We start from the raw sequence: 20,083 nt of genomic DNA, 5'->3' as shown, positions 1-20,083 counted from the left end.
CAGGGCTGGAAGAAGAAACACCAGCCCTGCTCACTGAATGGGGAGTTAGGAACCGTGGCAGGCGTTGAGTGCAAAGAAAAGCGCTTGATGAATTGGAATGTTCCTTTTTCAGAGCTATTTTCTGGATTTTGGCTATTGTAGTTGGGAATTTTGTTGGTAAGGCTTTCCATTAGCTAAAAATGTGCCTCTTTTCACTCCCTGAGGGGTAAGAATTCTTCCAGAGCATATAGGCAAGAGCTGCCTTTCCTGGAGGTTGTTGAGGCCCATTTGAGCTTGCAAGTTGATGAACATGATGTTGCAGCTGAAGCGGACTAACTGCCTTTTGATGAGCTTGCGTACGGTTTGTGGCTAACTAGGGAGAGAAGGATTTAACCGGCGTGTATCTTAAATCAGACAAGACCTGCCAGGACTCACATCTTGATCAGTTAATTAGAAGAGCCTTCTCCCTCTTTTCCTGGCACCTTCTTTCTCCTTTTACTACTTCTCAAGTCCCTGGCACAGCCGTGTTAAGTGGAGTGCCAGGTGCACAAGCCACGGTGACCTACACATTTTTTATTGTTTCCGAGAAATGGTTTTGATACCAAATACCCACACGTTGGTATTTGCTTTAAGGTTCCTGCCAGAGGGTCAGTCATGACGGACTGCCGATGGACTTGAGTGAACTTTCTTCCATGTCACCTTGGTGGAAGGCGCACCAGTAGGTGACAGAAGCACATGTGATCACAGAACCCTAGCAGAAAGGGGAAATAAAGGAACTCTATTTGCTTGAAAATAAGGGCAGTGTTTCCTGGCTAATAAAGTACAATAAGTTTTCTATAGATGCCTTTTGGGGGGACATATGGAGAGGTAGAGGGGAGTCTGATGGCATTCATCACTCTTCCCGTCATCGTTTCCAAGCAGCATTACGATATTGCTTTCTAGCTACTGTCACTAGGACCAAGGAATCCCAGGCTGTCACAGAGCCCGTAAGGTGGGTTTTCCTGAGCTCTAAAGACATCCCGGGAGACCTGGAACAGCCAGGAGATTTAGATGAGAGATGAGCCTTCAAACCGTGAAATAGGAATATGAGGGAAATAGTGACAGTGAGTCGTGCGGGACTCTCTTAGCATGCCATGTGAAGAAGTATGGTGTCGACGACCACATTTGCTAGGGGGACGTGGGCGTAGTGCTGGAGTGTGCTCTCTGGTGTATTGGTGAAGAAGCCTCAGTCCTCTGAGATTTAGTGCTCGAAAAACGGAAGAGATTGACGGGAGAAAATAGGATTTCTGTAGCAATTTAGCCCATGATGTTGCCCAAGAAAGGTCTTAAGATCAAAGGCTGAGGTTTCAGGCTGTTGCTATAATAGCTATGACATCATTTTGTGAGCCTAACCGGAGTGCCTATACTAACTTTTATTAAAAGCAAAGGCATGTCTCTAGCCTCAGACACACACGCACGCAAACACACACACACACACACACACACACACACACACCCCAAGGCTGGCTGAACAAACATGCATCAGGCAGTGGGTTATATGGGAACCCTCCCCTTAGCTTATTGTGTCTGGAAAAAAAAGGCCACTGATTGAATGATGCCACTGACGCCCTATTTATGCACGGAGGGAGACACAGAATTTGATGCCAAAGCTGTGCCTGGAGTCCATCTTGCAGCCATCTTTAAAGGCTGCCTAGAATTTCAGTCTCGAAGGCACTATGGCCAAAAGCACTCTGCCTTAAAAGCAAAGCGAGTGAGGCCAAATAAAAGTTTTCGATGGAGCCGGTCGCGATGAAACATCTTCAAGAAATTCCAGGTGTCATTCTGACAGAAATACCATTTGTCAGTCAATTTACTACTCGGTGGGTGGCACAGCCATCTTTTTTTCTCCTGCCGGCCGTTCCCCCTACTTTGGTTCGAAAACCAAAATGAAGGTTGCATGAAGCCTTGTGGAGGCCCACAAGACTTGTGGTGAACATGTTCTTGGGAAAGGCTCTTTCACGTTAACTTGGATTCAGCCTCAGGTAACACTGAGGGAGTGTACTTCACGCGTATGGAACACCTCTCCAGGGCTAGGTGTTGTGCCAGATGCTTCCACCCACATCATCTCTTAATTCTTAAAACAGCCCCGCTAGGAGTTGAACACCGTGATTCGGTTAGGTCATCTGTAAAAGCTGGGAGATTGATGTGCCCGAGGTCATGGTAGGTAGGGGTGGCAGGGGTCTCTCAAGTCCAGAAGTCTTTCTTCTATCCCGTGGCGGGGTTCCCACAAATGCACATTTATGTGCCACCCAGATAGTTGTTTGGCCTCAGGAGAGAAGGGAACGCACCCGTACTCAGTCCCAGTCACTGTTCTAGGTGCGTCCCAACTTTAAGGTGCGCAGCAGTCACCTCAGAATTTTCTGAAAAGACAGATTCTGATTCTGTTGGTCTGAACTCGGCGAGGCTAAGAGCCTGCATTTCTAACAAGCTCCCATGCGATATCTGTGCTGTGGGGTCAGGGCCCTCCTTTAAGAACAGCTACCATCCCATTTTGTGGGTGAACAAAGAGGATACACGGCTTGCCCACGGTCACGCTGTGGAGGCCACTTAACAGTCTCAGAGTCAGGGTTTGAAAACGGGACAGATGGATTGTAAGGCCTTTGCCAATACACCCTCTTGCACTCCCTGAGGCTTTTGGAACCTTCTCCTTGAGACACCCATTTGTATTCCTTACTTACTTAAGGGGTCTAGCACTTGAAAGTCCTAGTTTCTTTACAGCCCTTCCTTCTTTGCTCAGGAAAGCATCTTTGCAGTTAATCGTGGTTGCACTTGTGCCTTTAATTTTTCTCTTGTTCCCTCAATCAGACACGTTGCTTTGCCACCCGAGCTGCACCTGAGAAACACCTGAGAAGCGTTTCAAGGCCTACCAAGACCCATACCCCACTCTGACACCAATTGAATGAGAATCTCTGGGGGCGAGAATGTTCTAAAAGCTACCCAGGTGATTCTAATTCCGCAGCTAGGGTGGAGAACCCCTGAATTACGGGGTGCAAGGAAGCAATTTCTGGGAAGTGTAGCCCAAGTCTCTTAACTGTACGATGTCATGAAAGAAGGACCAACATATTTAGCCAATCAGCAACAAAGCTCCCGATGAATTCTGGGCACCATTTCGTTCTGTGACTATTTTGTTCTTAGCCTGCACTGTGGTTGAGAGTGTAGCATGTGTAAAGTTTGAAATAGCTGTGTGGCCCCTGAGGATGAGGAACCTATAGGAGAGAAGCTGATGAGGAGGGGCCAGGGTGCAAGATGGAGCATCAAGGACTGGATTCAGGCCAAATACACATGTTCTCACCAGCCCAAGACAGTGACCTTGAGGGGTGCTAATAAGGATAGAGCTTAGTTTGACTCGATTCAGCAAAACTGGCTAGTGAGGTGGTCACATTGAAAAATAATGAGGGCGCTTGGGTGGCTCGGTTGAGCATCCGACTCTTGATTTCAGCTCAGGTCATGATCTCAGGGTTCATGGGATCGAGTCCCACATCAGGCTGTGTGCTGACAGCGTGGAGCCTGCTTGGGATTCTCTCTCTCTCTCTCTCTCTCTCTCTCTCTCTCTCTCTCTCTCTTTCCCTCCCACACTCATGCTCTCATGCTCACTCACACACTCTCTCTCTCTCTCTCAAAATAAATACTTTTAAAAAAAGAATGAGGACACAGGGCAGGGGTGGATTCATGCTACGGTAGAGCTATGGACAAACCACCGTGGTTGCTCAGGCCAGAGCGGAGCTGCTGTGTGGGGATGCCGTGTAGTTTTACATAGCGCATAGCCCACCCACACAGAGGTATGTGGCAACGCTGGGCTGAGATGTGGAAGGAGATGGCAAGAGTAAGACGATCAGGGGCCAGAGACCTCCTTCCGGGCGGGGGGGGGGGAGAGGACTTTTCACTGAGCGTAGTGTGGAAAGGCTTAAAATAGTCATTCCCAACCCTAACGGTGCAGTTGGACCAGCTGAGGAGCTCGGGGACCTACCAGTCTCTGGCCCCAGCCTGGAGATTCTGGCTTAATCGACCTGGTGTGGCACCATGGGTTTCTTAGTCTTTGAAAGTTTCCCAGGTCACGCTAATGGCCAACCACAGCCGAGAACCACTGGCTTAGATGGCGTTTGCACTGGGCCCGGGACAATGGAGACAGGCAGAGATGGCCGGGAGAGGCCCAACCAAGCAGCTGGGGCTGTCAGTCTCCACGTGTGATCCTCGCCCAGCAGCGTCAACAGCACGTAGGAACGGGTTAGGGGGTGGATACTCACGCTCCGGCCCAGACCGCCTCCATCAGAAACTCTGAGGGAGGGCCACCCCCGGCTGTGTCTTCACAAGCCTTCTGGGTGAGCGTGACAGGCGCTTCAGTTCGGATGGGACTTGAGCAGGGTGCGTGGTAGGGCGGTGCAGTGGCACAAAGCTGGAGCACGGTCCTGCTCTCTCTCTCTCTCGAGCGCGCGCGCCTGGCATCGCAGCCGGGATCGAATGTGGGCATCCGTGCAGGTGTGCGGGACCTCTGACAGCACCCTCTGCTCCGTTGGTGCCGAACCCTTGCAGGATGCTGAGCGTCTCCAAGGGTCACAGAGGGACTTCCGGGATTGGCGCTCACTCTTTACAAAGAGGTTCGTAAACCAGAGGCGCTTTACCCATCATCATGTCCGGCGGTTCGCAGCTAAGGTTGATTTGGCCTTCATCCCACTAGGGAGGGATGTTTGGCAGTATCTGAAGATCTTTTTGGTTGTCACCACTTGGCCGGGGTTGGGGGGATGCTACCGGCATGTAGCGGGTAGAGGCCAGGGATGCTGCTCAACATCCTTTGGTGCACAGAACAGCCTCTCAACACAGAGAATTTTCCAGCCGCAAATGACAAAAGTGCCAATGTTGAGAAACTCTGGCCTGGTCCACACCACTTATTTTTGAAATGGGAAAGCTGAGGCTCAGAGGCAAAGTGGCATTCCACAGGTCCCCCAGAGAGTCAGTGACCTTATGCGTACAAAGGAAAGACATATATATGAAAATAATTTTCTGGGGTGCCTGGGTGGCTCAGTCAGTTAAGCATCCAAGTTCAGCTCAGGTCGTGATCTCGCAGTCCGTGAGTTCGAGCCCCGCGTCGGGCTCTGTGCTGACAGCTCGGAGCCTGGAGCCTGCTTCGGATTCTGTGTCTCCCTCTCTCTCAGCCCCTCCCCCGCCTGCGCTCTGTCTCTCTCCCTCTCAAAAATAAATAAACGTTAAAAAAATTTTTTTTTCAAGAAAGTAATTACCAACCTACCTTTTCAGTAAAAGCCTATGATCATAACCGAAAAGCTGTCCCAAGACACGACAAGATAAATTTCCGACCAAGTAATACGGAAATCAAGAGTTAGAGTGAGCTGTTTACCTTAGCTTTGTGGGAAGCCTGCGTGAAGAAAGAGGGCATTCTCCATTTGATTAATGAGAATTCTTAAGCGTATGTATTACCAGTGAGGCGCTATGCTGGACCCCCCATATAGAGTGATAAATGAGACAAATAACGTGCCTGCTTCAGAGAGCTTGTCTTCTTGTGGGGAGAGTGAGACAAGACACACGCATCCATGCACACAGACACGCAGGCATACCTACGGGCATTTACAAATCGCAGATGTGACAAGTACAGACCTACCTAAGGCAGCGGAGAAGACATCTCCGAAGGGGTGACATTTAGGTAGAGCCCTGAAAGGCATAAAGGGGGCGTCATAGTGAACGGCAAGGACAAGGCCTTGAGGCAGGAAAAAGCCTACCGTATCCTGGGTACTCGTGGAACAGCTAGCGTGAGTAAGAAGCAAAGAGGCAATAATGGAACTGAGGAGGTGGGAAGCCACGATGAGAGGGAGTCGGCATTTCGTTCTGCCCGGAAAAGAACAAATCAGCCTGAACAAGCAAAGTTTGGAGGAAGTCCTCATGGCGGTTGAGGGGGCTGAATGGAGACAGGGGAGGTTGCCAAGAAGGCAACTGAAATTTCCAGAAGCATTTTAAGTTGTTTTTGTGTCAGTATTCAAATCCATTCGGTGAATTACTTACTTAAGTTACTCGTGTACATTTAAACCTGCCATCTTGATTGTGCCCACTGTGGCAGTAAAGCTTGAATATCATATACAGATAAGTGCATGATAGTTATCTGGAAGGCAAAATGGAGGTCTTGAGCTAACTCAGCCTGTGGCTCCAATTACTCCATTTTCTCCTCACCTTCTTTCTCATTATGTGAGGACATTTGCTAATGTGTATATTTGGCCACGCTTTCTGATTCATGGGGGTTTTTATGTATTTGCTTGTTGGAGTCACTAACATACGTGTAATGGCTTCGATGGGTAGCCCCAATCATTTCGTTTCCGTCGCCCTGGCGATCTCAGATCTGCTTTGATTTAAAATCATGTAGCATTAATTATGTTGAGTCATCTCTGGGGAGAGTTCACTTGAGAGTAAAACAACAACATCATCCAATAATTGAGGGCTTGTTAACGATTTCCAGCTTAAAGCCAGCAAGCCTTGTGAATTACAGTGGCCTGGTGAGGGGGCCAGGTGCCTGTGTGGCGTTGTCTAGTGTCCTAGGCTGTCTCTGGTGGCCTTCCCATCTTTGAATAAAGGAAGAAAAATTTGTTGGAGACAGGGGTAATTTTTTTTTAAGCCAAGTCATACGAAAGATCCCAATGCCTTCTTAATATATCACTAGTTATACAAAGCAGTCTTACTTTAGGTTTGCCGGTAAACACACTGGAATCCTGGCTTCTAGGCTGGGCTTTTCCAATGACTCTGCGACTTGTCTAGTTACTTCCCCTTCCTGAGTTTTATTTTCCTTATGTAATCATCTCTAAAGAGATTTTGTTTGGAATAACATGGAGGATGACATTGTAGTGTTTGTGATACTAGTAAATATTCAGGTAATTGTTTTATGTAGCCAAAGTTGTATTTGTTGGTAAAAGTTGTGGAGTAAAGCCACTGGATGTTTTGTCAACATAGGGATAAATGTTAACTTCTCCGATTAAAAACATATTTAAAAGGTGCATTGCATTGGGATCATTTTTTTTTATTTTATCAATAACTAAGTTTCGATATAGATTGCTGCTTTCTTTATGTCTAGTTTAAAATGAGAATACTGTATTTCTGTGAACATGAGTAGCTTAGGCCAGGTCATCAGGCTTAGACTTAAACTCCCTTCCCTTGCCGTGGCTGCCCCCCCCCCGCACCCTCCCCCCCCCGTCCTTGATCTTGGTGATTGCTGAGAGACATAGAGAGTGGGGATGGTTTAGTGATAATCCAGTCCTACTGCTGGGAAACCAATTCTAGATGCAGGCTTGCCCACCTGAATGGTTAGTCAACAGAACACCTTTTATAACAGGCCCTAGTACTTCCATAAATTGTGCTCCTAACTATCATCTCACCCCTAAGGTCACTTATTCTTGTCCCTTCCATGTCTGAGTATGCCACCTGCCAGTGTCTGTGTGTCTGGATGTGTGGATTTGCGTGCGTGCACTCGTCTTCTCCCAACTTTCGGCCAGTCCTGTGGGACTTTGGAATTCCCGAGTAGGTGGGCTGGATGATCAAGGCCAAGGGCACTGGCTGTGTGTGTGCAATTTCCCGGCAGAGGCCCACCCCTCGGTAGCTATGGTCATGGGGCTCAGCAACCTTTCTCAGAGTGCGGGCCTCATGGTCCAGAGATCAACCAGGAGCCACTCTTACCATCTTGAATTTCTGAAACTGGAGGAGGCTTTGTGTAAATCCGTTGTCTACCTCAGCACTGGAGTCATCTGTCTACCTCCAAGATTGGATAAATCTAATATTGGGGAGGGTAGCAGGAGTCATTGAATACATGTGGACAAATGGTTCAAATGAACAGAAGAAGTGGTTTTCAAAAGAGAGCGGTCATGTGCAAGAAGGAAATGCACTAGAAGGGGGAAAATGGCAGAAAACATTAGACTAAGCCAAGGAAAGAAGAATCGCATTCTTTTTTCCTGTTTTGATGAGCTGGCTTCTTCACGAGCCTCCTCTCCCTCTCATAGAGCTGATGCTCCATGGAAACTTTGCATCCTTACCCCTTTTTTAAGAGAAATGCAATTAAGGTGCCCACCTGCCCTAGTGCTGGGGTCCTGTGGCAAGTCCCCTGTCCATCCTGTTGCTGTCATTGCACATACAGCCACTGTCCTACTTGAGGGAGCCCTGGGAATAAATGGATTTGATGTAATAGTTTTAATTTTTTATGCAGAATATCCTCAAATTCAAAGATTTGATAGACCCGTGTGAGGTGTTGCCTGTACACCGTCACTTTTGCTAGATTGACTTTTTTTCTGTTTTGCCTGAATTGACTGATGTTTGGGGCATTGGGCAGAGACGGCCTGAGACCCAAAGCCGAGCCATTAACTCCCAGATGTTCACAATTTCCAAGGAAATGTTCTATGCCTGTGGTTATTACTCACATGGCTCCTTAAACGCTCTCATCTTGGCACCCTTTGCACTTGCTGAATTCAATCTGAAGGAAGAACAGGAGAGCGAGAATTTTGTGGAAAGCAATTATCTTGCACTTTTGTGACCTTCATGCTTTCCCATCGTGATGAATTTGGGGGCTGGTTCTTGTATCAGTCAGCATGTCACTTTTATTAGAATTTTGTTGTATGTTACAGGTAACCAGTTGTATCTAATTAAACAATAATGATGGCAGCGCAAGGCATTTTCTGGGAATTAATGACCAGCTGGGAAAAGCTGATGGCTGGAGAGTCAGCGAAAGGCTATTAGCTTCAGTCTGCCATTAATCTCCGGAAATGCCCATTTGTGACATCATTGTTGGTACTGAAACATGATCGTGGGAGACAATGTACTGATGTCTATCAAGTGCTTCTGAATGACAAGTTCCCCGCGTATTATCAAAAAGTTGTTGTCTTCTTCTCACTGCTCCAATTGTCCTTTGATCTTAAAACACGTCTCTTAGGTACGGCGCATGAGAATGGAATTTCTCAGCTTCTGTATAATCATGGGAGTTTCTTTTTTTAAAGGGCTCCAAGTTTGGGAGGTTTCCTCTAAATATTTTGGGTGGTAAAACCAGAATCGGTCTTCAGCTGTGATGCTGGAATTTGATAAGTGTCTATATTATCATAACTATCTGCTCATAGCAGGAAATGGCTGCAAATGTTTTGAATAGCAGCTGTTGCTAGCAAAGATGTGCATTTCACAACGAGATTCTATGGAGTTATAGTCACATTCCTAGTAGATGAAGGGAACTCTGTGCCAGGAAAACTGTGAGGGTGTGCCTATACAATATTTTTGATTACTGCTGCTGAATGCTAGAGGAAAATAGAGAGCTGACTAAAATATTCATCACCTTCGTGCATAATTCAATGACTTATAAAGGAAGACAACGGTTCCACACACAAGCCATCTATCAAGAACTTGTTCTAAACTCATAATGCTAATTTGACAGTTTTGTTGGTTTTGATACCATTTTTACCCGAACATGAAAGTAAGTTCTTAAAGGTCATTAAAATCCCAACCGGTAACGAGCCGGGAGCATTTTGCCAAACACAGAAGCTTCAGGTCCCACCTAATGTCATCCGTAGGCTGTTTGTAGTTTACAAACACCGCAGCATGATTCTCCCGATAGGAAGCTTGCTGGTGATCCGGGTCCTTCTAAATGCATGCTAAGTGTATGCATTTGGGGGAGTAGAATGAGTCAGCCTGCCATTAATCACAGCTTTAGAGGCACTGACTCACTCCTGGCAAAATGGAATGGCCTCACTGGGAAGGGTGTGAAAGAGGAAAAAAAAATCCACTGTGGGGTCAGTTCCCTGTTTCTGCCAACGCGGATCAAATTTGCACCCCCTTGGGTGGGCGGTTTGGGGGCTCAAGAATGCTGCGGTAGACCCCGTAAAAGCGGACCCCGTGTTTTTTTTCTGGGAGAGGGTGCTAGACGTTCACGGTCTTGGCTTGGGAAATGCAGAAAGGGTCTGGAAAGAAAAGGGGAGCCGAGAGGGGCTTGGTGTAGATCTAAGGCCAAAATTAGTGAACCGGGTCCTGGCCTTGTAGCTCCTCAACCAGGTAGGTCTTTGATCCAGATCCACTGTTGGGTGTCAGGCTCACCACTGGAACCCCTTGTGTTCGTGAAGGAAGCATAAAGGAATGCGCTGATAATTGGTGGACATCACCTGCAAATGTCTATGTTGTATCTGAACTCGAAACAGAGGGATGGGTAGTTGAGTCAGGGCTTTGTTATTTTCAAGCCAGCCCCTAAAAAAGAGCCACTAGCGAGCTGTTACACGGTTTTCTTTGCAACTTTTCTCAGGAATGTTGTTTCTTTAGTCTTCCCTGGGAGTAGATGTGATTTAAGACGTTCGCTGCTTTCTTGAAGCTCTAACTTGAGTTCATTTTGTTATGTGGTGACCACAGTTCTGGATGACGCCCCCCCTGGCACTCAGGAATACATTATGTTACGGCAAGATTCCATCCAATCTGCGGAATTAAAGAAAAAAGAGTCCCCCTTTCGTGCTAAGTGTCACGAAATCTTCTGCTGCCCGCTGAAGCAAGTACACCACAAAGAAAACACAGAGCCCGAAGGTTTGTGCACGACGGACGCGTGTTTTGCTTGTTTTCTCTCGTTCTTCTTTCTTTCTCTCTCTTTTCTTTGACTGTGCATTGCCCCCCTGGTGTGCTGTATGTTGTTCGGCCCCTGACATGGTTAGGAGGCCCCTGGCTCCCCGGTGACTGTGTTATGCAGGCTCAGATGGGACGCTGTATAACACAGTCATCCCTGGCACAGCGCGCGGGCAGCCCCCTGCTTCTCGTAGCCCAAAGCGTTTTCCGCTGCTGTCCTGACATTGCCCCATTTTGGCTGCTGAAGTCGCTTGCTCCTGTAGCCAACATCTGGCCACGTCTGTTCCCATCACCTTGCATTCCTGAAACAGCAGTCGGCTGAGGAATGATGCTTCCAAAATGAAATTGTGAGAGGATTGTCCCAAATTTTCTAAGTCTCCTCCACTCCATACGGCTTCTGCATTGCGCTCGAAGAATGCTCATCATCTACTTAGTTTGCCATCGTGAAATGCATGCCTCAAGGAAACTATGAGTAGTTTGTTTTTCCTTTCAGCTCGAGTACAGGTTTGGAAAAGTCCACTTGCCGTAACGTAAACTGAGGTCAATAGCGTTTTCACCGCAATCCGTGCTACAAATCTCTCTCTAAAGTACCTCGTCGGTCTAGAAAGAGCATTCGCACCTTCCCCCCCCCACCCCCCCCCCACCCCAGGACATTTGAGAAGTGTCCTGTATGTTGCTAATTACTTACTGTGAAACAGCCTCTGTCCCCTGCACATCCGATACCAGTGATGCGGTTTCCGGGCAAACAACAACGAAAGTGACCAAACAGTGCCCCTGTCCTTTGGCATACACTTTTGCGTAAATGGCTCTGGTGTGATTTCTAAAAGCGACTTTGTCCCTATTTCAAGTTGCCCTTTTGCAACATGGTGGGTCTCTCCCTTACAGCTGTCTTTCTGACCTAGAAAAAAAAAACACTGCCATGTGGTTCTGCTTAAAGTTTGGTGGGTAAAGGAAAGTACTCCAAATTGACTCGAGCCCACAGTTCTGGTACCAAGTTCTTTACGCCTCAGAGTCTCCCTTCTCCTCGCTTCCCAATGGAGTTCTCCATGTTCATTGGCAAAAAAGGAGAAGTGTACGTTTTTCTGTGTTCATTTGTATTTCAGCAATAGACTAGAGCATTTACGTTTGTTACTGCCCATACTGTGGTATCCAGGCTGTCTCCTTTGGGTAGGAGTTCTCATGTCAGCCCTTGCTCGTCTGCAGATGTAAATGGTGACCCCTTTACAGTGAGTAAATGAAATCTTTTGGTGGTTTAGTACAGAAGATGCCAACTTGATCTTATGCTTCAATGAAACAAAAGCTTTCAACCAGTGACAATTACTTTACTATATATATGACGCACTGCAATATTTTCTGCTTTCTTTTCTCTAAAAGAAAAGAGTTGACAAGAGCCCGAAGGTTTGTGCACGACGGACGCGTGTTTTGCTTGTTTTCTCTTGTTCTTCTTTCTTTCTTACAAGTGTGTGTTTACAAGTATAAAACCAGTACCCATATGAGAGATCTATACCGTTTATTATATAATGATATACATTAAACATATATAATATAATGGAATATTCGTGTTACAGATGCTATACTGTTTTTCTACTTGCACATCAGCCTGAAAAACCAATTTTGATTTGAGCAAGAAAAAGAAGCAATTTAAGAAGCACCTGGTTAAATTCAGTCAAGCAAGCAGTTAGAAACTTACTTCAAATTGTTTTAACGATACTCAGATTTAAGGAAAATACAGTTGAATAACTAAATTTACACCCCCATCCCTTTTCTTATTACATACGATTTTTCAGGCTCTGTGAATTTGCAAAATATCATCTGGAGCGTATTGTGTTTACCGTTACGAATGTTTTCAGACATGAAGAATCCTTTAGAGAACGGGTAGCAGTTAAACTCCTTAGACAAGGTTTGGACAATTTTTAATCTGTCGTTTCATCCACACATTCAGTGGCTGCCACCGTGCTTAATGTGACTGTCATTCTTTCACTTGTACGCTTTGATTTTCCTGATCTTGCCCTCCTCCAGGTCCCCTGGAATAGTGAAGCTAATATCTCCCTCCTCACTCCTGTGGGTGATGTGTAAATAGTATCAGACCCATTATAGGTTTTCTGGAATGACATTTGAATACTGTTTACAATTTCGCCGTACTCCCTTCAAACAAGGTCCCAGAAGTTAATGGCAGACCCAGACCTTGAAATGAAAACACTCTGTACAAATTAGCAGGGTCCCGAAGACCTTAGACGGAGACGAAAGCGATCGTGCTGTGGAAGAGATCTAGGATAAATCAGGAAACTATGCCAACAAATGAGCATGCTTACTTCACGTAGGATACCAAAGCTTGTCATTTCCAGGAGGTGGAGTGACTGCGGGTTTGGAAGGGCTCGGTGGTCATTCTGGAAGATGTTTGTTTTCGAGGCCGCAAAGTAGAGTCATTAGTTTTCGCTTAAGGTTGCTATAACATGTTGTTACAGTTGGTAGAAACGAAAGGCCTCTTTAATACAAACAGAATCTCAGTTCCAAACTATATCCACACCTTGAAACATGTCAATATCGTGTGAAGCATTTTGAAGAGAGTTCCTCTCGTGGTATCTGTGCCAAAGCATGAGACCTTAATTGACCTTGGCTGTGGGTGCCCACCAGTCCCACCTCATGTGAAGGCAATGGACAGGATCTGTGCAATGCCAACCTTGGCAGTATGACCCCCTTCTAATGAGGTGGTTTTTCTATAACCCTCAAGCGCGAAATGAAAACTTCTTTGAAACTTGAGAGGAAAATAAAAGTTTGAATGGGGTAAGTTTTGGAAATGATGAAACTAGGTCAAAGAGCTTTATGTGCGTTGTGATAAAGTTGTCATTAATTTTCTTCTTACTGAATTGATAGAAACCGACCAACTCTTTTTATGTTATTATAGACCAAGTCTTGGTGTTTCTTTTGATTGGTGACGTCTTTGTGAGGGCCAGATTATTCTCATAGTTTATGACCGCTTGAGGTTTGGTACAGATCGTTTATTTACGGTTCACGGTCTTCTCTCTTTTAAAAGGTATTTTTGTATTGTGTCCAGGGACCTCAGAATGCACGTGAAATCATACATTGAAGGACGGAAATATCCCGCTGGCTTTTCAGGATACACTAAGGCCAAATTGCACTTTGCCAAAACCAGGTTTCTATTTCTGAACAGCCCGTTCCAAAATAAGTTCTTTAATCTGTTCCGAATGCTTGTGATTTTCAGTGATGTGATTATTTCCATAAAAACCACTTATGATGTAATCTTATGTGAGTACCGGAATTTGGCCGAAGACGCACATACAAGTGTCTGAGCGTCTATCGTGGCTCAGTACCAACGACGCTCTGTTGTAAGAAAGCCACATGGAGAGGGGAGGTTATTACCAAAATCTTGTTTTCTTACTGTTCCAGGAGCCTTTTGGCAAGAGAAAATACAAGCCTTGTAGCTTTCTTCTTTCTTTCGTTGTCGTGTGTGCCAAAATGAAATCACTGATTTAGAGTAACTTTTGAAAGCCAGTCTATTATCCTCATAGCTGCTGCTTCCTAAATGCCAGTCATAGGGCTTTTACTGATGTTTGAAGGTTGTTCAAAAGAATCACACCAAGATACCCGGGCTTGCAAGGTGACACTGTTGAAAATCTACTGAGAAACATAAATCATGGATTTCCAGCCTTTGCTTTTAGGATTAAAAATCCTGATTACAATAGTAAATTTGAAGGAGTTAACACAATACAGGAAAATGTTATGGAGTGCAGGGGTTTGTCACCCACCGTCTTTTAATCAAGCATTTGGCATTTTTCTTACAGTCCTGCTTTCCTGTGATTTAAATATCTATATATTCCATCTCCCTCAGGACGTCTATAACCTTTTAATTCAGAGAGGCATCCAACCGTAGTGACTTTGGTTGGAGGAGAAGAGAATCTGTGCTCCAGAGTGGTGATGAGGTACGGCAGATTTTACCAACCAAAAGAAAGCCAAATGTTAAGGGGCCATATTTGTAGCTAGCGCCAATGACTGCTACTCTCATGTTGCCTTGGTTTCTTTACACCAGAAAGAGAATATGATCCCATGGATATCATCAGTCTGGCCTCAGTGGTAGGGGAGGAGGAAGGTAGAAGAATATTAAGGAAACAGGCGAAGGGAAATGTCTTTATTTCCATCCTTAGCTTTTCTTCAACGTTGTTGTCTCCTGTCTTCCTCATGTTAATAATAATTAACCTTTTGAGAGCAATGGGTCTAATAGCATTTGGCTTACTAGTTTGATAAAAAACCAAGCAACCTCTGATGCTTGATACCTTGAAAACGTCTTGACTTTCAGAACGGATGTAACTGGGTTCCATATCCGTCCCCTTGAGGACGAGAATCGAGGGGGTTTTCCTCTTTTATTAGAAAAACATGGAGCCGTATGTTCGGGTGACTCTGAAGAGATACAAGACTTTATTCTTAATCTTTTCATTTCAAAATAACTATCACTTAGGGTCACCTTGCCTTTGATGTAGTACCTGCAGGATGACAAAACAGCACCGGAGAGTTTTCTTTGCTCATTGAAGCAAATGGCAGCTTAATTGCAGAGTCACAAGAAGGATTTCAAAACCGGTCCAAATTGAAGCCAAATTAAAGCCAGAAATCTGAAGGCCTTGGTGATTAGTAATGAATAAACACTATCCTCTCCCCAGAAAGTATTCAAATGTGTTCCTCTCTGTTGCATGTCAGCTAATTCTTTTTAAAAAAATTTTTTTTTAACGTTTATCTATTATTAAGAGACAGAGACACACAGAGCATGAGCAGGGGAGGGGCCAAGAGATGGAAAGACCCAGAATCGGAAGCAGGCTCCAGGCTCCAAGCAGTCCGCACAGAGCCCGACGCGGGGCTCGAACTCACGGACTGCGAGATCATGACCCGAGCCGAAGTCAGACGCTTAAATGACTGAGCCACCCGGGCGTCCCTCAGCTAATTCTTAAATAGACAACTTATGTCCTAAAGCATCAGGAAACTAGTAACGGCACATTCTCTCTTGGGTCCTATTTCCCACCTATGGCAGCAAACACGAAATCCAGTCATATTTGGGGAGATAGTCTCTTCTCTCTGGAAAACTCATAATTTGATCAAGGAAGTATACTTAACAGCCAGTAATTCAGTTTCAGGCCAGGATGGGCATTTATTATTCTCTTTTTAGTCATATGCATCTCAACTCCATCTCCAGGCTGGCCTTTACAGTAGAAACTAACAACCATTCATTTCTAGAAAAGATGACTCACTTTCTAAAGCAACAGGCCTCCTTTCTTACTTGAGCCTAGGTGTTTCCATCGAGCTGGCGGTGACGTTTTCCTGAGAAGAAGTGGTCTCTCCTTTACAACTCTCTTGGCTGAGGTTTTCCTTGGTTAATATTGAAGGCAAATATTTCCCGTGCAAAGCCAACACTGATGACCCGTTTCAAGTTTTTTGTGGGTTTTTTTTTTAATGTTTAAAATAACACCACCCTGGGAGAATGCTCTGAATGGTTTATTGGCCGAATAACAGTGTATGGTGATGATTTTAATTAAAAAAATAAAGTGAAAATCCAAGTGCTGATACTTGAAACCATTATCCATCCATTGGGGATTGTTTCTGAGGGTCTGATCCCTCAGCGACTCCTTGTTGTTGTTTTCTTTTTCTCTTCACAGCCAGTTGATAAGCCACGTAAGAAAATATGCCATTCTGATCCAGCATGATAGGAGCCAGGTAGGCTGTGTTCCTTGTCTGAAAAGGCATGGCCTGAATGACTTTTAGCTGTTTGCCCAAATCCAGCTCAACCCTAATGTATGGAGGTCTCCCTGTATTAAGGGGACACACGGGAATGTGCCGCTGTCTCTGCTTCAATTGTCACCTCGTCTTTTGTTTTCAGCGATAACTTGATGGCCTGGTTGAAGAGAATGCGGGACTGATTATACTCTCTTTCACATGTTCTTCAATAATTAGCCAATGGATATTTTCCAAATGATGTTTCCTGAAACACTGATCGTGCATCTCGGTGAAAAGACAGATTCTGTGGTCAAATACATATTTCCCAAATTCCATGCCACTCGTAGAGGGTCTGAATTCATCAGAAGAGAATGTGAAAGGTTTTGAGGAGTCTTACAGGTCAGAAATCTTACTTTGGGCGATTCAGTGGCGAACATCTTCTAGCTACCAAACACGGTTTGTTTGTAACACCTATCCATGTCCCCAAAACATACTTCGGGGAGCACCGTGCTGGGCATCAGTGTATTCCTCGTCAAAGCTGAGCTTTGACGAGGAATACACTTCAGAAAATGAATGGTGGCCCCCACCCACTGTCTTTAGGGAAGTGCTCCTCAAAGTGTGGTTCGTGGATCGGTGCTGGGTCTGAAATTATGCCTTCCAAGTCAGTGATGAGATAAGGAGCTTGTGCCAGAATGTAAATCCACGCCCTTCTTTCTTCATCAAGAGAGGCTTACTGTCTTGCTGTGGAAAAACAGTGTCAGCTGAAGGAAATAAAAAGTGTGCTTAGTGGCAGAGTTCACAGATCAGCGCTAAGTCTACAGACCATACTTTGAGTGACGCTGCTTCAGATTGCTTCGATGACTCTCAACCTTGCTACACACTGGAATCACCTGAGGACCTTTGAAATAATATTGATGCCTGAGTCCAACACCAGACCAAAACCAACCACCTGAGCAACAACTTGTCCAGACAAAAACCCTGCAAAATCTCTTGTGGCAGAGGTAGTGTTTAAAAAGCTCCCCAGGTGATTCTAATGTGCTAACAGCGTTGGGATCACTGCCTTGGGAAAAAATCACCTTGGCATAAGGTCTGGTGTGTGACGTCAACGTCAATTCGGCATTCTTATCATGCTGATTGCATGGGCCTCTTTAGGAGGTGCCCTGTGATGAGAGGGCAATGCTGGACAGGCAGCACTTATATGACCTTTAGAACTCATGGCCATGTAAGGTAGCCATCATTCCCAACACACACGCATGCACACACATGCGTACACACTCACACACACACACACACACACACACACACACACACACACACACCTTTCCGTTGATTGTTTCCTTTGCTGTGCCTTTTGTTTTTATGAAGCCCCAAGAGTTTCTTTTTGCTTTTGTTTCCTTTGCCTCAGGAGACATACCTAGTAAGAAGTTGCTTCAGCTGATGTCAAAGAGATTACTGCCTGTGTCCTCCTCTAGGATGTTAACCGTGTCCCGTCTCACATCTAGATCTTTCATCCATTTTGAATTTATGTTTGTGCGTGGTGTAAGAAAGTGGTCCGGTTTCACTCTTTTGCATGTTGCCGCCCCGTCTTCCCAACACGTTTGTTGAAGAGACGGTCTTTTTTGTCCGCTGGATATTCTTGTTACTTTGTCAAAGATTAGTTGACCATATGGTTGTGGGTTCATTTCTGGGTTTTCTGTGTGGTCTATTGATCTATGTGTCTATTTTTATGCCAGTACCATACTGTCTTGGTCACTAGAGCTTTGCGATATAACTTGAAGTCTGGAATTGTGATGCCTCCAGCTTTGCTTTGCCTTTTCAAGGTTGCTCTGACTATCCGGGGGCTTTTGTGGTCCCATACAAATTTTAGGATTGTTTGTTCTAGCTCTGTGCAGAATGCTGGTGTTATTTTGATAGGGATTGCATTCAATGTGTAGATTGCTTTGGGTAGTGTAGACATTTTAACAACGTTTGTTCTTCCAATCCCATGAGCATGGAATGCTTTTCCATTTCTTTGTGTCATCTTTAATTACCTGCATCAGCGTTTTATAGTTTTCAGAGTACAGATCTTTCACCTCTTTGGTTAGGTTTATTCCTAGGTATCTTATGGTTTTTGGTGCACTTGTACATGGGATTGATTCCTTGATTTCTTTCTGCTGCTTCATTATTGGCACACACCCCTTCCTGAAGTTTTCCTGCCTCTGCTGCTCTGTGCTTTTAGAGAAATAATCAGCCTTCTCCATAGGAGCGTGGTAATCTGCCACCTTGTGACCAACCTCCTTTCTTGCAAGCAATTGCTGCAACACGTGTCTTCTCAAACTATGATCCAGCTTGCGAATGTGGGTGGAAGAGTTCCTTGGGACCACGTATGTGTGTACTTGAAGAAGAAGATGGAGAAGGAGAAGAGTGTGCAAACATGCCAGGAACGTACTACTGTTTCTTCGCTCGATTGCTCCCGCTCCAGGGTGAGATTGCAAGTTTGGCTCAAACTGCTCAGGACCTGGGTGTCTGTCCCTGAGTTACACCCGAGGCTGTCGTGATTGTAGCATTGCCCTCTTATCACGTACACACCAGCTACCATGGCATCAAATTAGTACAGCAGCATGTATGGGAGACTGACTTTGATACGATTGGGACACTTTAATTGCTATCCATGATTCTAAATCGTTCCTAGCACCGTATATTACACTGGTTCAGGTATTCATTTATTATACTCTACAGCATTTCTTAGAGTGCTCGAGAATACACAGCTTGAATAATGCCCACGGGAAAGTGTGGACCAAGAGGTATAACATCCTGCATTTTATCAACACTTACCCTTGTCTTGCTTCACAGCTGATATCCGCACTCACTCCAACACATCAAAATCACATGTCCACTTCCAGCCATGTGCTAGCATATTTCTACTTACGAGCCCCAGCTATTTTAAGATATATATTCTTGGAATGGCTCCAGGTCAATCTTCAAGTCCATCCAGCTTTGGAAGTGACAAGTGTACATTGGCTGAAAGTCCAGATCTCCTGCGGAGGAAGGGGAAGAACACGGATCCACGTAGCTACCTCTCTCTACAGTGAGAACACTGTGCAAAGTAACCTTAGAGCCACGATCACAAAATCCCTGTAAGGTAGGGCTGCTACCAACATTTGACAGATACCCAAACTAAGATACAGGAAGTTTAAGTCACTTCCCTAATAAATGACAGGACTTGATTTGAACCTGGTTTTTCTGGCCTCTGAGGTCCATGCTTTTTCCCTCCGTGGCCTCTCCATATATCCAGTTTCCCCCCTCTTGCCTTCTACATGAGTTTATTGTCTAACAGCAATTTTAGCACAGAAGAGATCTGTTAGGTTGAAAGGAATGAAATGCCGTCCACACTCCATTCTCAATCTGTGCTATGAAAAGGAGCTGTCATAAGTAGAAGGGACTCAGGAGGTAGTGGTTAGTTCTCTGGGCCTGGAGTTGGATGTAGTGAAACACTCAAAGGTAGGAGGTGAAATGCCCCTTACCTTCAAGGGGGTGATGACTTTGTCTAGGACACACACACACACACACACACACACACAACCAGTATAATGATTGGCGAATAGCTAAATTCAGTTAGAATGCAATAAAACTGTCCTTAGATAAAAAACATAAACAGAATGGGGCGCCTAGGTGGCTCTGTCGGTTAAGTGTCTGGCTCTTGGTTTCGGCTCAGGTCATGATCTCACAGTTTGTGAGTTTGAGCCCCGCGTCAGGCTCTGTGCTGACAGCATGGAGCCTGTGCTTGGGATTCTGTCTCTCTCCC

At 45.3% G+C, this 20,083-nt stretch overlaps 1 protein-coding gene across 3 annotated transcripts in view; it reads left to right on the top strand.

The window, feature by feature from the left end:
* FGF13 (fibroblast growth factor 13) overlaps nucleotides 1–20,083 on the top strand; it is a 442,307-nt gene that overhangs the window by 251,883 nt on the left and 170,341 nt on the right. For 2 of the 3 annotated variants that reach the window (XM_053201748.1, XM_053201747.1), the window contains exon 3: nucleotides 10,378–10,545. The exons of the other annotated variant lie outside the window; for it this stretch is intronic. In XM_053201748.1, the coding sequence (XP_053057723.1) occupies nucleotides 10,378–10,545 (168 nt within the window). The remainder of the gene's footprint in view (nucleotides 1–10,377; nucleotides 10,546–20,083) is intronic. 3 annotated transcript variants of the gene reach the window in all.

Source organism: Acinonyx jubatus, chromosome X (genome assembly GCF_027475565.1).
Source record: "Acinonyx jubatus isolate Ajub_Pintada_27869175 chromosome X, VMU_Ajub_asm_v1.0, whole genome shotgun sequence".
In the NCBI taxonomy this organism is placed as follows: Eukaryota; Metazoa; Chordata; class Mammalia; order Carnivora; family Felidae; genus Acinonyx; species Acinonyx jubatus.
Note: the sequence above shows the minus strand (reverse complement) of the source record. Positions and strands in the feature narration are given on the sequence as shown.